The sequence below is a fragment of the Pituophis catenifer genome, unplaced genomic scaffold, assembly GCF_029215685.1.
Source record: "Pituophis catenifer annectens isolate HBS135680 unplaced genomic scaffold, rPitCat1.0.hap2 SCAF_8, whole genome shotgun sequence".
In the NCBI taxonomy this organism is placed as follows: domain Eukaryota; kingdom Metazoa; phylum Chordata; class Lepidosauria; order Squamata; family Colubridae; genus Pituophis; species Pituophis catenifer.
The window spans coordinates 19,145,997-19,164,076 of record NW_027256888.1 but is presented as its reverse complement, the minus strand read 5'-3'; the positions used below and the strand labels follow the sequence as shown (position 1 = coordinate 19,164,076).

Here is an 18,080-nt window from a genome sequence, read left to right as displayed (position 1 = left end):
ACAGAGACATACCAGGAAGCATGACTATCAGAGTTCTTCTTTGCTAGCAACAAAACTGGCAGCATTTATAAGAACAAGCAAGTTATTCTATGTTTTTAAAGAAGTTATTGGTTATAACTTTTAACTATAAATGGTTAAATTTTATCTAAGAAGTAATACTGATTGCAGAGAATATTCAGTTGTGATTTTTTTTTCTTAAAAAGGCCACGTCAGTGCTAGCCAATGTTTGTGTGGCGTTCCTCTCATCAGTAGGTTATTACACAGTAATTTCTCTGGATATTTAACTATAAAATGATTATTTTGAAGAAATCGTGCCCATGACAGCATGTCTGTGAACTGAAAATGTGTGGAGGTAAATCAAAATCATCTAACAGCACAGATAACCAGGCACAGAGCTCAAGTCATTTTTCTCCGACTTCACTAGTGAATAGCTTTTCAAAACCAAGAGCGGATAAGGCAAAGAAATCAGTTGTGACAGAAAAGGGTTCCAAATATTCAAAGAGACTTACCGGAGTACTATCCAAAAGGTATGAAAGCTTAATGTAAAACTGGCTTTGAGTGGGCTGTGAGGCAGTGTCACTTTTTTGTATTTCTATTATCACACATGTTCTTTTCTAGGCAATCATTGTGATTATTTTTTCAATACTAAAAGGGTTTTTTTTGTATTATCAAATTATTGTGCAAATTATGTTAAATATATTGTGTTCAATTGCATTTTTATTCTAATTTATTCCATTCCATTTCTGAATCAGTTTGTGTTTACTTGCATAAAAATCCATACATATTCACTGTTTGCTTAGGAAAATTCATTGCAAAAATAGCAATGAAAGCTGTTTTAAGCTTTCCGGGTTTAGAAGTTGTAGGTTTGGTAAATCTGCATTAAAATGTAAATCACATTATTTTTCCCATTTCTTGCTAACTTATTTTGACCTAAAGTAGCACTGTTAAAATGGGGAATGATCTACTGTAATACCTGTTCTTGAAGCCATACTTCATCTATTTTATAGTAAATGTTATATCTGCTGTTGATCTTTACCATCAGTTTGGTTAAACAGGATGATAGTAGACAAAGTTAATGGGATGAAATAAGGTTGGAAGAAAAATCCAGTCCAATCCAGGAGAAAGATGCTGGAAATAAAACGGAGGCAGGCTGCAGGAAAGGAAGTGTCGGTTTATTTTGTAGCCAGAAACTGGCTGGGGGTTGGTTGACAAAATGGGGTTGAGAGTAGGTGGACTTTTATACATTCTTTGGGGCTTTTTAATTGAGATGCCTGTTCCTGTGCAAGAATATGTCCTTCAATATTTTAAGGGCTGTTACCAGATTCCTGTGGGGTCATGTAGGGGTCATGGCTGACTGTACCAAGAAAAGGGAAAATGCAAATCCTAGATGTTTGTCTGAGCTAATCTTGTCAACCTTGGCTCCTTGTCTATTGTGTTGCTTATTTGGAGTCTCCTTGCTTATGAATAGATTGGGCCAGGCTTTCTCAATGGATACAAAATCTCCATTCCTAAAGTCCAGTCTCTTCAAACTTCTGCTTGAGGCTGTGATTTCCTACGGCAGGAAGACTGGGGCTGCTTTGTTAAGATTTTTCTTCATTTCTCCTTTAGGGGAAATATTCTATCCTGCCTCTTTTTAATATTAAGAATAAAGAATATTTTAATCTTGGGGGGTGGAGATGTTTCCTACAATAGCATTTTTTGAATTTTCTTCTTTAACAACTTTGTGAGTATAAGCAGTAGCTGGCTATATGTGAAGAGTTCAACAGTTTAGCTAATTAGGAATTGTATATTGCAGAGGAATAATTAAGAACAAAAATATTTCTGAAAGTTTTCAAATGCAAATAGAAATTAAGAATGTTTTGATGTAAAGATTCAGTTAGGCATAAATTATTAAACATTATGGGCATTTGTTAAATAATGCTGTACATTACTATTTCTGGATTGTAAACATGTATTCATAAGTTAAAATTGGTGGAAAATTATTGTTTCTTGTAAAGATCTTAAGGTGGGAGGAAAGTCCCCAATTAAGAAATCAAGATTCAGTAGATGAGAGTTTGGTTGTTTCTTTTTTAAAAAATGTATAAATTCCTTAACATATTCTATTCAAAGAAAAAAAATTAGACATTACTTTTCATTATGGCAACAGGTCACTGTAGTAAGTTGCTTCCGTTCCTTTTTCTCCCAAGGAGCCCACTACAGAGCATAAAATCCTAGGGATCTCTTATTCCATTGTGTGTGGCCACCCACAGCTTCCACTGGCCCACTTGTGGCCTGCCTAAGGTCTCTGCTGGCCCTTCAGTGGCCACTGTTCACATTTCCTAACATCCCACACACATATATGTTCCTTACCCAGCACCTCTGCCTCTTCCCACTTAATAACTGGCACATCTTAGGGTTATGATGGCAATCAGGACTGCAGTTGCATAACATTATGCTTTATGACTACATTTTTGGCGATGGCAATCCTGATCCATCATAACTCAGGGACCATATAATGGTTAAATTCATAGGATAAGCACAATTGTTTATATATTAATATGATAAGGGGCTACTAAGAAATCCTAGAGTGAGCGACTAATTTAAAAAAGAAAATCTGCAGGAAGGCAAGTGGCAAACCATTTTAATGGTTAAATTCACAAGATAAGCAGAATTGTATATAGTATTAGTATGATAAGGGGCCACTAAGAAATCCTAGAGTGAGCGACTAATTTAAAAAAGAACATCTGCAGGAAGGCAAGTGGCAAACCATTTTCATGTTATCAAGATAACTAAATGTTTATGCAGATTCTCAGTCATTCAGGTCATAGACTAAATATCTATGTAGTTTCCACATGTTGAGCTTAATTTGAAAGAATCTTTATCTTTAGGATAGAAGTCCACTAATTCCTGTTGCAAGTATTGTTGCACATCCACTCAGGTCCATACCCCAGGAGAATCATTACTAATTCTAGGAGCCTCCTGTCCTCATTTTTCCTTTTCAGCAACATTGTTTATTCATTAATTCCTTCTAAGCAATTTACATCAGATGTCACATCAAGACATAGCAGTAAATCTTAATTCTCTAAACACTTAGGCTATTATTCACAGTTTGGCTAACTTCAGAAAAGGCTGTCGGTCACAACTCAGGTACATTAGAACTTCAATACAGACAAGAATGAAGCCTTATGTATAAAACAGGCAACTAGTCCTTGCAGGTCAAAGAAGTTTAAAATTTTATACAATATAGGTCGGTGCTCCAGAGCTGAAACTCTAAACTCCTTGTTCCTTTCTAGGTTAATGGATAGTTGGCCATTGTTTTGATGACTGTGATGGGCAGTTGGATTATATTTGCATAATGATTCTCTTTAGCTTGTAAACCAGTTTTTGGTACTTCAGAAGATTCAGCCGTTAGAATGTTAAGAATAGTTATGGTTCTTTTTCTTCGTAGACTATCGTGTTTCCTGAAAATATGACCCTGTCTTATATTTTTTTGAACCGTGAAATAAGTGCTTGGCCTTATTGCCATGCGCTCAAAAGCCCGATTGGGCTTATTATCAAGGGATGTCTTATTTACAGTACAAGTCTGAGCCCAGTAGACTGTGGTAAACCTATTCCTCATTCCTAATACTGAAAATATTTATATTTATCTCTCATTAGAAGTACTCCTAAAAATGCTTTTTAAAAAAGTATATAATGCGATTATAACCAAGAGGGTCTCACAGGATTAGCTATTTCAGATTCTGAACTCTTTACATATTTGAATAACTGGTTGATATTGTCATATGCTTCAAAAAGTTGTTACTAAATACAGTTTTGTGAAGATCATGTGTGCAACTTGATGACGGCCTTTGCTAAAGCCTGATTTAAATATCTTCATCCTAAACATATATACCAAGTATGAGCAAAACCCTTCTATCTCCCCAGCTTCAATTTTGATTTCTTAACTGTCTTGTCTAATCATAAAATCAATCATAAGAACTGGAAAACTCAGCACATTTAACCAGAGGAGCAACAGAATCATCAACAGGGAAATATGGTGTTGAGGAGTGATAAAAGCCATGTTAGATTGATGTACACAGGGCTCATTGCTCATAAGAAGGAGCAGGACTGCATCACAACATGACTGGTTTTGCTGTTTTTCCAAAAGTCCTCGATCCTGCAAATGCCTTTGCATTTAGTAAGTGAGCAAGATCTCTCTATCAGTAGTTATGGCCACACACAGTCATACTATGTGACTAAAAATAATAATTATCTTCTGAAGGATATAGGGTGCCTGCCCACATTCTCATATTCTGTGATCTCTCATATCAGGAGAATGTAGCAAACTTTTGTGTCATCTCTAGGCCTTTATCCTTAGAACAAGTAGTAATAGGTATAGTTTGATCTCAGTTCATAACTCAAGTATTTGGGAGGTCTATTCTATGTTACCAGGTCTTGGCAGTGAGCTTTCTAATAGTGAGCCTAATTTTTACCCATTCTTTGTCATTTCTTTTTGTTAGAAGACATAGTGTACAAAATGGGTAAATTATTGAATTTTAAATATTCTTATGACACACTTGAATAAATGAAGATGATTTAATTCTGTGTATGACTGTATTGTTAAGTATAGCCATGGGGATTGATTAATTAGTTCAATCTCTTTTTGGTGTTCTCATAACATGTTAACCTTCCTTAAACTTGTTGGAAATGGCCTTACAACCTTTCCCACATTGATGTGCAGCAACAATTGCTTCTCTGAGATCATTGCTGATGTCTTTCCTATTTGGCATTGGGTTAACACACACCTCAGTGCTGGAGACCAGCAAACTCCTAAAACTTTGGCTTTTATAGAGGTAGTCACATTGGCTGATGTTCAGTTGATTAAAGGCACTACTTAGCCTCTTTCTACCTATGGAAGCAGTAAGAGTGTACTTAGTTTTTCACATATAGCTTCTCTATTTTGGCTTTCTTTTTGTAAAATAAACGATGACATGGTATGATATCTGTTGTTCCTCTGAGGTTGTGTTTACCTATTTTTCAAAACTGCTAAGGATCAGATGACTTTTTCTATGCCCTGATAGGTAAAACCAGAGAACTCAAAACAGGATATACTTACTTTTTCACATGACTGTACCTGAGAATGCCAGTGTGATATAATAGATAAGCATAGAGACCCAAATTTTAATTTTCCCTTAAGCATGGAAGTTAACTGCATGAGTTTAGGCCAGTCATTCTCAGCCCTAGACTAGGAAGTTCTAAAAATCAACTTTAATCATTAGATTATTAATTTAAAAAATTTACAGTCTATAACTTTCCACAAAGAGACCTTCAACCTGCAACAGATTGAGTTGGGCTATTATAATAAACTACGTCTATATATTATACATGTGTATATAATTTTATCTTCAAAAATAGAAATTAGATATGTTTAAAGTAAATGTAAATGCTTACATTTCATCTATTTTACCATGCATGCATTGCTTTTGCTCCACATCTTCCCTCTCCTACATTATCTGTTCATGAAATTGCTAGGTTTCTTTTGACATTTCTGGAAAATCAGTAGCAACAATTGGGGAGGATATTGTGAGTCACACAAAAAGCCTTACCATGGGAGAGGGGATAGCTCCTGCAATCCAAGGATTCAGGATTATACAACCATGATCTAAACACATTACTAATCATCCAAGATTTGGCATTCAAATTGTGCTATTGGTCTGATTTGGAGTCCTTCCATATTATGTGCTTGGTTTTATTTAAAATTTGATTTATATGCTGCCCTTCTCCAGAGACTCAGGGCAGCTTACAATGCGTTAAGCAATAGCCTTTATACTTTTGTATATTTATACAGTCAGCTTATTGCCCCCACAAACTGGGTCCTCATTTTATCTACTTTAGAAAGGATGGAAGGCTGAGTCAACCTTGAGCCTGGTGAGATTCGAACTTACAATAATTGCAGACAGCTGGTGTTAATCACAATGCTTTTAGTCTGCTGAGCCACCAGGCCCTTATAATTGTAATGGTCCCCAAGCATTTTTAGGTTGATGGATATAGTTTCTTAAATCTTGTTCCATTTTTTCTTTCCATTTCTAAGGCTACACTCTTATGTATTCTGAGTGAAATTTAAACAAGTGTGGCTATCCCATGTTATAATGAAAATATGTATTACATGTTCATAACTATGGAACAAGCTTATTATTTTATATGAAGCGCACAATAATCAACCTAAATAGATAATTGCATAAGAGAAGTCATGATGTTTCTGATTTAAAAAATAGTCCTATTTCACTCTATGACTAACTAGAAGACTATAAGATGGAAAAAAGATAGGTTGCTACTATATGTAGCTATTTTTTCCAACAACTCAGGAACATCTGTCCCTCTTTGAATTTCTCTTTAAAGCTGTCCTTTTTAAAAAGATGGTAAGAATTCCACATCTGGTATTGAAATGTATAACTGACCTTTGCATTACATAAGCTACTATTGTCTTCCTCAAATTTCCCAAGTACACTGGATATTCTAACTTCTGAGAATGCATGAAAAGGAGAAATCTCTTTTTACATTTTTTCCATACCATACTTAATGTTACAAAACCATTCCCCCTCATATAAGAGCCTTGGTGGCGCAGCAGACTAAAGTGCTGTTAAATAGCACCAGCTGCCTGCAATTACTACAAGTTCAAATCTCACCAGGCTCAAGGTTGACTCAGCCTTCCATCCTTTTGAGGTAGGTAAAATGACCCAGATTGTGGGGGCAATAAGCTGGCTTTGTATAAAAAAGAACACTGCTTGGGGGGGCTGAAAGCCCTACTAAGCAGGTATATACAAAAGTATGAAGGCTATTGCTTAACGCATTGTAAGCCGCCCTGAGTCTCCGGAGAAGGGCGGCATATAAATCGAACCAATAAATAAATAAATGAATATGCAGCCTTTTCTCTTAAACTAAAATAGTGTTCAATATTGTCAATTTTCCTTGGATATTTTCCCCCATGGGTTTTTCTTTATGATAATTTTGATTGCTTCCCACTCTTTTCCAGTGTGACAGTTACTTTTTACACTATTAAGGCTGACACTTATCAAAACAATGAATAGAGGAGAATGTCTAGGCCTCTAAAAAATATGGGAAAATAAATAATTTTGCCATCCAAAGCTGCTTATACTATAGATATATATATTTGAAAGCAGAATATTTGATGGAATTGTTGTGTTTCATCATCTTCTCTACTGTTAACTAGAGCTCTGAATTCCCATTCCTTAGATCCGTGATAGCAAACCTATAGCATGCGTGCCCGAAGTGGCACACGGAGCCATGTTACCTGGCATGTGCGGCGTCGCCCATTCCGGATTTCTGGCATGCCTGCACGCACAACGATCAATTGGCCTTTTTGCATGCAGCAGTGCCGGAAGCTAGAAGAGCTAGTCTTCCGTTTTCCTGCGTGATCATGTGTGCTGGCCAGCTGATCGTCGCGTGCGCCAGAAACCTGGAAGAGTACCTGGCTGAAATCAGAAGTTCATTTTCGGGGGTGTGCATGTACCCTGGGCAGCTCCTCTTCCAGGTTGCAGCCCAGAAGCGCGTGAGTGCTCCCTTTTTGGCACTCGGTGCGGAAAAGGTTCGCCATCACTGCCTTAAATTAACTGTTTCCAATACAGACTGTTAGATTTGCTAGAGGAAAAAAATACTTGAATAATTATCTTCATTTTTTCTTAAAACTCATAGCTGGTCCTGTTCTGGGTTTGATCTAAATGAAATCCGCTTGATAGTGTACCAAGACTGTGAAAGACGGGGAAGACAAGTCTTGTTCGATTCTACAGCTGTCCGAAAGACTGATGAGAAACAGTTTCAGGTAAGTTTTTATTACCGTATATTTCGGAGTATAAGCACACCAAAGTATAAGATGCAGCTTAGTTTTTGGAGAGGAAAATGGGGGGGGGGGGGGAATCTACCTACCAGGTATTCATCTGGCTAGCATCCTTAGTCTGCTTAGCATTAAGCCAGAATTCCCAAATATTATTTATTCTCCTCAAATTGTACCCTTTAAATTAGAATTATACTAATTCTATTTCCCTGGGACACATAACGAATTAAATGCCCCCTACCGTTTTTTTGCATCCAGTCTTGTTATTACTACCTTTGCATTAGGGAACAATAATAGTATTCTTCCAATTGTCAGGAAAAAAATGACTATGCTAAAGAAGTTTCATAGCCACTCCAAAAGCAAACAGTATTTATTCTCCAGTTATACCACATGTACTTTCAAACTTTACCTTTTTCAAATCTCATAATTGTTGTAGGATTTTCTTTTCATTATTTTTTTTCTTGAACAATAACATTTATAGTCTGGGTTTCAGTTCTGTTCTTCAACATCATATTATTCCCATACAAATCTTTAAAATACCTTCTATCTTCTTTTACTTCAGTTTCATCACTTTTCAGTTCACTCTGGTAGAGACTCCTTTAGCCCTTTTTACCCTCCTATAAAACAATTTTTTTATTTCCATCAACATTCCTATTTTTCTATGCACTTTTTAAGAATCCCTTGCTTTTACTGAATTCTTTTCCATCTATAAATATATTTCTGTGTCCAATTTTTTTGTTTTTGTAACAATGATACTTAATACTATGTGAAGAGAAAAACTTGTAGAAAATACTTCAAGATGTCTTTGTACTGATGGCTAATAAATAAGTCTTCATTAAGCAAGAAATCATTATCAGAATCATTGGTATTTAAAACCTGCATCTAAAAATTTAAAATCTAAATCTAAACCTGATTTTCAGTCATAGAGATACTCCATTGGCAATGGGTCCCTTTTAGACTCCGTTCCAAAATGGGAAAAAATATACATACTGTAGAGACTGCTATAATCTTCTAAAGAAAATATATTCTCTAAATAGCTTTACCATATACAAACAGATCTAAAAATTTCCTTGACATTTTAATTTATATAATTTAATATATAAAAAGCATTTTATGTAAATGAAAACTAATTTCTGCCATTGAGAATAACTGATTTCTGAGGATTGGCATAAAGGTAAAGGTTCCCCTTGCACATATGTGCTAGTAGTTCCCAACTCTAGGGGGCAGTGTTCATCTTTTTTCAAAGCCAAAGAGCCAGCACTGTCCGAAGACATCTCCGTGGTCATGTGGCTGGCATGACTAAATGCCAAAGACGCACGGAACGCTGTTACCTTCCCACGAATTTTTCTGCTTGTATTTTTTACATGCTTTCGAACTGCTAGGTTGGCAGAAGCTGGGACAAGTAACGGGAGGTCACCCTGTTATGCGGCACTAGGGATTCGAACCGCTGAACTGCCACCAGGCCTTGCATTTCTTTGTTGCAGTGTTTGCAGTTTGCACGCATGCCTGCTTTACCGATAGGTAAAGGAACTTCATTAAAATATTGTCAAACTGGGTCTCTTTTACAGCCTCCTGCATTATAGGTTTTTTCCTTCAAGGAAAGAATGTGATAAACCTCAGGTCATACACACAAAAAGATCCAAAGACTTACCTGTCTGTGGGTGTGCAGTATTGTGCTCAGAAAGTTTCACTTTCATTTTGTACTGCTTGTCTGCTTGCCCCTTCCTCCTCACACTTAGTTTCACTTTCTTCTTGTGCAGATCTATTCCACTCCAAACAATCAGAAAAATATTGTTTCTATTTCTATTCACTGAACTTCTTGAAACTTAGTACTGAAGGGGTTGATTCTGTATTCATAGGTTTGTAGAACAATAGGATTAAGGTCTTTTTCTCAACTCTGTTCATGTTATAACATTTTTGCTGTGAAGAAGAGGCATGTGATCTCTGCTGAGTCAAATTCAGTTTTGAGAGCTGCAAAAATAAACTAAGCATCTGTGATAATATCTTGTAGGCAGAGAAACTGCCCAATAATCTTACAAAACCTGGAAGAGCATGACATTGTGAATGGATTAATGGAATTTATTTACCAAAAAAATTAAACATATACAGCCTTATTCTACATAATTAAAAAAACTAATCTTTATTTCATGATGGAATAACCTTTGGATGGTAATATATTTTCCTCAAAAAGCATTTTATTTAAAAAAATCCGATTTAAATAAAAAAATCCGATTTAAATAAAAAAATCTGATTTTTTTGATTTTTTTTTAAAAAATAGCTTTTCATTTACTTTTCATTTGATTGCATTACTAAGGAAGGGGAAAAACAGAGATATATAGGCACATGATTACAGGCTAACAACATATACATGATTAAAAAGAGTAATTTACAAACAATTCAAAAGTCCAAGATCTTGTTTGAAGATTCTACTTGCAAATAGACAAAATCGTCCTGCGAATTTAAGATTAGACTATTAACAGAAATAGGAAAGTTTTGTCAGCTATTTGTAAAGGAAATGCTTACTTGCTTTGACCAATATTAAATTCAACAAAGCCCAGTTCATAAACTTCAGGTAAGAAAAAATTGCAAGCAAGTCATTTTTATTATTTTTAGTATTGGTACATTCAGCAAAATACTGCTGAAGTGACTGGTACTTGTAGGAGTTGGAATTGATGTTCCGAAATCTCTGTCAATATTAATCTATCAATTAAGACTGCCTTGGTATTCACTAAGCTTCCTATTCCCCTCACACAAATTTTTTTATTAAAAAAACACACATTTGGAGGTAGCATGTTGCAAAAGAACAAATTGTAGTATCATCTTTATTTATAGAAGTTCTTCTGGTTCATACATGGTCCCAGGTGCATTCTTGGGGAATAAATATGCACTTTGTTTGGAAGCATGCCTACCTGCTCATGAAAATAGAAAGGCAAGCTGGATATTGAAAAGATTCCTGGGGGACTGAAATGGGTAGCAGAGAGTAACTTTACTTGTTCTGTAGGTGGGTATTTTATTGTAGTCATATCTGCCATGACTTATGAAGAGTTTGTATGACAGTCATTTATAAGAGTAAAATAAATAAGGTAAATAAGACAGAAAACACAACTACATAATCTAATTGTACTTTATTTTAAGGCTACATTAACAGAATCTTGCAAGTCAAATCTCCCGCTACCACTTTTAACCACCTGATCAATTAGAGCAGATCTTTCCAAGTTTCTTTCTCTAACTTTTATTACGCCACTGGGACTCCCCTTTGTCTGATTGTTTCCTCATTCTACAAGCTCATTCTCTCATACCATTACAAGTAAACAGAACTTTCTTTCAAATCTCAAATGTTCTAATTGTCCCTTCCCCCCCCCCCAACAAAATTTGGGGCCTGATTTATCTTTAATATTTATTCAATCCTTTTAGGATGCTTCTGGAAAAACAGGTGGCGGGTGCTGCCAAAGAAATAGTGGTATTAACGCAGCTTACCCCCATAGCCCTTCTGTGAACAGCAGAGAATCTGGGAAGGAAGATATTCCTAAATATGAGGTAACCTGAATGTGACAGCTGAAATCTATACAAATCCAATTTGCATGATCTGGAAATTAATCTTTACATTGAATTTCTACCTATTGCCACAAGACGATAATAGAAAAAAAGAGCTTTATAATTTGCATGGGAGCAGGAGAAAAAAATATATGAATTGTTACATTTGGGATTACAGTATAAAAGATTAAAATGTATTTTTGCATAAATATGTCTTAATTTCTAGTCTAGGTGGCAACTACAGTATATATCTTCTCTCAGAAAGAAAATAAGTCTTAAATTGGTGAAGCTCGTAGTTATGGGGTGATATATGTTTTTTACTTTATCTGCCAATGGTGATGATTATCCAGCAGAACTCGGGAAGTCTTCAGAAAATCCTGCATTGCATTTGCTTCTTCTGGGATGCAATAATACTATAATATGCTTGTAGAATAAAGCTGAGTTAGTGTAGAATTAGAATATGACATTTTATGACAGTAATTAGACACATGTATACTCCTTGTCTTCTTTATCTATAGTATGCCAGGCCTGCTTCAGATGTCAACATGCTGGGTGAGATGATGTTTGGTTCAGTAGCAATGAGTTACAAAGGCTCAACACTGAAAATTCACTACATACGGTGAGCTGGTGTCTTCAGTTCCATGATATTATAACAGAATTGGAATTGCATTTGGATTTATTGACTCTTGGCATTCTTTATCCTTTCAGTTCTCCTCCACAACTTATGATGAGTAAAGTGTTTTCTGCTAGAGTAGGCAGCTTCTTTGGAAGTACAAATAGGTAAGGCGATCTTATTTTCTGTTTTATTTCAGATTCTTAACCATAAGAAAAATTTCTTAGAAGTTCAATTTATTTTATTTTTAAAAGTAACATTCAAAACTAGTCCATAATAAAGTGGACTGTAATTTTGTTTGTGTAAGAATAAAGATCAACACTATACAGGAAGAACAAAACTACTATCCCAGCACTTGTAATAATGTAAAATCTCTAAATTTGGGCCAGGATTAAAATGACATTAACTGACTTGATTGGAATTGGAATATACTTTGGAATGTAGAAATCTACAGTAGGGAACAAAATGTTTCATTTTATTGTAATCTCACCTTTATTATTTTTATAAATTATTCAAGGTGGCGAACATGCCTAATACTCCTTCCTTGTCATGTTTTCTCTAATATTTAGACAATAGAGGTCAGGAGAAATGATCTTTCAAATTCTTCACCAAATTTGTGGATAGAGAAATTAAGTTGATAATTTTACTAATTTTCTTCTGGGAAAGGAATTTCCTAATAGCTGAAATCTTCCCCCCATACTATAACTCTACTACCAGAAAAGTAGAACTGAAGAAATTCCTACCTAAAACAAAATTGTGTAGATCTTGCCTTAGCCCTGATCCACCCAGCCTTTAGGAAGGCTCTCAAGTCATGGCTTTACCATTGTGCCCAGGCTCTGGAAATAGTGGAGAGCTTCTATAGCGGCTGTATAAAATCTGATCAAGTGATGGAGTCTGCTGCTGACCATGATTAATTTTTGTTTTAGTATAGTTTTATGGATAGCTTTTATATGTTTATATATTTATTTTTATATGTTTAATTATTTTTATATTTATTATGTATATTTATTTATTTTTAACCTGTTCTACTTATTTTTTCTAATTATTATACTTGGCCACAGAATCAAATAAATTAAAATAAATACATAATACTATGTCATTGCCCCGTGAAAGAGTGAAATTGCAAGACTTTACTGTGTTCATTAGCCAGCACCAGCAGAAATAGATATGCAAATATCTGAAGCTGAATTTACAATATTAGAATAATTAAACAAAGTACATACAAAAAGCTTTGGCTAAAAACAACGTTAAATCAGAATGCCAAGTTTTAATTATAAATGTGGGACAAAAGAAAAGAGGGGTTAAAATAAATAACTGAACTAGAATAAATTTTAATATGTAATAATTTAAACTTTAAAATTCCAGGAAAGATAAAAATTATCTTGCCAAGTTGCAAAACGTGTCCAAGAACACTGTACAGGTAGTCCTCGACTTATGACCATAATTGAGCCCAAAATTTCTGTTGCTATGCGAAACATTTGTTAAGTGAATTTTGGCCCATTTTATGATCTTCCTTGCCACAGTTAAGTGAAGTACTGCAGTTGTTAAATTAGTATCATTGTTGTTAACTGAATCTGGCTTCCCCATTGCCTTTGCTTTTCAGAAGGTTGCAAAAGATGATCACATGATTCTGGGACACTGCAAGGTCATAAATATGAATCAATTGCCATGAATCCAAATTTTGATCACATGGCCATGATGGTTGTAAACATGAAAAATGGTCATAGGTCACTTTCTTTAGTGCCGTTGTAACCTTGAACAGTCAATAAATGAACTGCTGTAAATCAAGGATTACCTGTACTCAACACATGAAAATTTCTTTAATATTTTCATCCTTTAAAAATACAGAGTATCATCCATCAAATTATTGGAGAGTGGATAACAGTAAATGCTGTAGAATTTTTCTCCATGGCATTAATGTGCACTGCAAATCTCCATGCAGCCTAGAATCCTGTAATCAGAATTCTAAATTTCTCCTCATCACAGACTCTCCCTGAAAAGTAGTAGAAGTCAATGGATCAGAGGTGGGTTTCAGCAGATTCTGACCAGTTCTGGAGGACCGGTAGCGGAAATTTTAAGTAGTTCGGAGAACCGGTAAATACTGACTGGCTCCGCCCCCATCTATTCTCTGCCTCCCGAGTCCCAGCTGATTGGGAAGAAATGGGCATTTTGCAGTAACCTTCCCCTGGAGTGGGGAGGGAATGGAGATTTTACAGTATCCTTTCCCTGCGATGCCCACCAAGCCACGCCGACCAAGCCATGCCACACCCACCAAGCCACACCCACAGAACCGGTGGTAAAAAATTTTGAAACCCACCACTGCAATGGATGACAAGGATATGAAGAGAGGGAGAGACTGGGTAGACATATTTTCATTCTCTCACATAGTGCGAACTCTTCCTAATTTTAATTGATGGTTTTTGTACACCTTTGAACTGTCTAGTATAAAATCAGGTTGCAATTCAGACTTATTATTATTATATGAGTAGAAAAGCTACTTTTTGTTTCTTCTTTTTGCTTCTTGCTCTTTCTCTTCTCCTTTAAAATCTCCAGTATGTTGGCCAGATATGGCCATCCTGCTGACACTTTCCTCTGAATTCTCAGCTCAGACAGATTGTGTTTTTACAGAGAGAAAGAAGCAGACCCTCTTTCGGAGAGGCATGAAGCAGTCTGAAAGAAGAAACAATCTTCTCTTGACTCATGTCTGCAAGAAATTGAACTTCAGGAGAAAGAGGGCTTTAGGAAGAAGGAGACAGGGGTTGCCACTTTTTCTATCTGCCTCCTGGGAAATACACCAAGAGGAAACCTGTCCTTTTGCCTGACAGAAATGTTGTGTTGTCTAAGAATAATATAATTGGTTCCAGGCATAGGATTTAAGATGCATACTAGCATTGTCCACTAGAAGGCTTTTTGCTGTAACTGCAACAATTAATGATGGGAATAGTTTTGTGTTTTGTTGCTTTAAAGGTTAAAGTTGTGGATTGTATATCAACAGTTACTTAGATTCTTCTTGTGCACTTTAGCTTCTTGCCTCATAGTTAGCTTGATATCTTAGGAAATACTGCTTACATTACATTTTCTAATATTCTATGAGAAATAGGCTATTGTAATACAACATGAACAGTGTGAGAATTTATGTTCCATTATAGTTCCCTCAGATAAGAGAAACAAAAAGGAATAAAATTAGATCAGCTGAATACAAAAGAAACAGGTAGGGGGGAAAAGATGTAACTTTGGCATATTTATATGGCTGTAATATAGCCAAAATCAATCACTGCATTCTTTAATTAGGCAGGGTTTTTTTTTATTTCCATCAAGCAACAATGCCACTCCATGCAGAACTCCAGGTGGGAAATCTAAATTTGGATACAGTTGTATAATTGATGCAATTGCTTAATTTTTATTTCCATTTTTCATATAAGGAAAATTTATAGATTACTTGAAGATGATAATCTATAAATTAGAAATCTTGCAAAATCATCATTTTTTCTAATTAAGATTAGTAGTGAAAAATTAGCGATTTAAGTTTTGATGAAATTTTAATATCTTTCTTTAACGGCCTTTTCTTTTTTTCAAGCTTGCAAGGTAGTTTTGAATACATCAATCAAGATCAGTCAAGGCTGAATTTGCATCCAAATGGCTTGGGCCAATATCAGAATGGAAGTATTTTAGGTAAATATATCAAATTAAAATTAGCAGATGTGGCAGCGGTACTGCATAAATCCTATCCTTTGGTTGGTTCTTCACATTTCAGGCTTCTCTGATCCTTGATCTGTATATTTCCCATATTGCTCTCTTTAGGTGTGTTACCGCCAGGTAGCAACATGTTGCTGCATAGTATACCTGAAGGAGGGCCTTTCTGGCTCATCCGGAGTGCTTCTTTCTTTGCAGGTTTGTGTGCAATGTTGGGTACAGCATGATGCACCTATCTATACTTTTGAGATGCAGTAATATCTGTTGCCATGGGATCAGTAACTACTCTCTATAAGTAGAATGACACAATTAGTCCTCATTTTTATTATTTAATAATAATGTCTCTAATGATAGACATCTTAAAATATTGGGCTACATCAATTGAATTCCTTCATTAATAGTATTTTTCCGTGAAATAGCACTTATATGATGCTAATAATTGTGTTTTTCCAGTTTTGAGAGGAGTTCTTTTTTCCAGGTTCTTTTTTTTGAAGTTATACTTGCACATACAATAAATGCTAGCATATTTATTTGCCACACTTTCTCTGTGATTCCCACTGCCTTGCTTCAACTAAAAAAAAAATCACCCAATGAGCTCAAATGAATTTAATAAAGGAATAACATTTTGGAAGTGGACAAAGTATAAAAGAAGTATGTAATTTAATCTTAGAAGGGTCACAAACCTTATACTATATGCTCTCTAAATCTAGTAATCTCTCTAATATTGATTTATATTTATTTGAATATTACTTTCATGTGTTGCAACTTGCTGCTCTGCTAGCATTGATTACTGAACAAGAAGCTTTTTGAAAATAAGTAATTGTTGAGTGCATGTGTGCTAACATTCTATAATATCTAAAATGTTGGATTTAATTTAAATAATTTTCCCTGGACATGTACATTTTTGTAGCTTATAAATAAAAAGTTATATGTGAACTTGTACATGAAAGATTTTGTGTCAGCTTCACTTTCTTTGAAGCTAGCTAGCAACTGCCATAATGGGGTGGTTGGGTGGGAGGGGCATTTGGGAGGGGAAGAATGCTAGAGGTGTGAAAAAAAGTGGCAAATTTGGGGAGTATGGACTCTAACAGGAAGCAGGGGTGCCAAAGCCAAGCCTTCTTCCTGCCTTCAAGGACACCAGTCCTGGGAAAAGAATTTACAGTGGTGCCCGAGGCAACGGGTTCTCAAAACATCGGAACAGAACCTGATTGAACTACTCTCATGGAGGGGAGGGTTTTGGATATTGGGGGATTGCTTTCAATATATGATTTTCATGTGGTTTTTCTTGAGAGCTTGCCTTGCTACACTGCACTCAGCATCTCTAGTAAAAGTACCCTTTCTCTAACACCTATGGAATCAAAGTTTGTTCTTTCCTAGGGAGTAAACTGGGCCAGTCTGACAGTTTTGCTTCAATAAATATCTTAATTCTGTTAAGTACTATAATTCCCTAAGACTTTGTTTTGAATTTTAATTATATTTTTTAACCTTGCAACTCTTGTAAAAGTGTGAGAGTTTCCACAGAAATTATTTATTAGAAACATCACATTAAAGCATTTGTAGAACAGTGCAAAGTGACATATCCCTTCCAAACAGTATTCCATACAGATAAATTGAACAGAGTAATTGATTCTACCTACGAACTTTTAGAAACTTTATAAATCCTGAAAGTGATGTGCATTTGTTTTTCTAAAATGTGGTTGATGACATATTGTTGGGATACCTGTTTTAGTTGTGCTGGATCAGACTAAAGACGACTACTCCAGTAGCTAACCACAAATATCATAGTGTAGCCGGTATGGATAACATAAGTAGAGTTGCACTCTCTTGTTGATACTCTATTGTGAGAGAATCCTAAAGACAATACATTGCCATCACGACTAGAAGCCAGGTTCCCAAGCTTAAGGATCATTCCATGAAAATATATCTAGGGGTATTTGCTGTTTTCATGGACTACACTGTCAAAGCAATTTTGAAATTTGAAATTCACTGGTAGTGAATGACCCCTTATTACTTCACAGAATTTTGTGGCAGCATAGGCATTGAAATTAGTAATTCTCTGGAGCTTTGATGCTTTCTGAGTATCAAGACTTACAAACTTATAGACTAATTCTGTACATACAATTGCTTGCCCTGCCAGAGTAGATAAACATAAACAAGGAGCTACTTCCATGCCCTCTAGCTATGTTACCTAGTTGGGTAATGAAACATCTGGAAGCAAACAACCAAGCACAAAGGACTTCTCACTTCAAACCTGTGAACATAATAAATGTGATATTTCAAACGATACTTCCTAAACAGTGTTGTAAATTAGTTTCAATATATTATTTTCTACTTAATAGATCAGTCCTATTTATTTTATTTTAATGTTCTGGAGCTTTAAAAATAGTACTCTTGAATCCAACTGCTAGTAGGAATTACCTTTTGAAAAGA

At 35.4% G+C, this 18,080-nt stretch overlaps 1 protein-coding gene across 1 annotated transcript in view; it reads left to right on the top strand.

Annotated features, from left to right (window-relative positions):
• The first annotated feature begins 342 nt into the window (after positions 1–342).
• The window catches only part of FNIP2 (folliculin interacting protein 2), a 48,769-nt gene continuing 31,031 nt past the window's right edge, over positions 343–18,080 (top strand). Inside the window, exons 1-7 of the mRNA XM_070949030.1 lie at positions 343–527; positions 7,672–7,798; positions 11,225–11,347; positions 11,863–11,963; positions 12,053–12,124; positions 15,535–15,629; positions 15,759–15,848. Of these exons, the coding sequence (XP_070805131.1) occupies positions 343–527; positions 7,672–7,798; positions 11,225–11,347; positions 11,863–11,963; positions 12,053–12,124; positions 15,535–15,629; positions 15,759–15,848 (793 nt within the window). The remainder of the gene's footprint in view (positions 528–7,671; positions 7,799–11,224; positions 11,348–11,862; positions 11,964–12,052; positions 12,125–15,534; positions 15,630–15,758; positions 15,849–18,080) is intronic.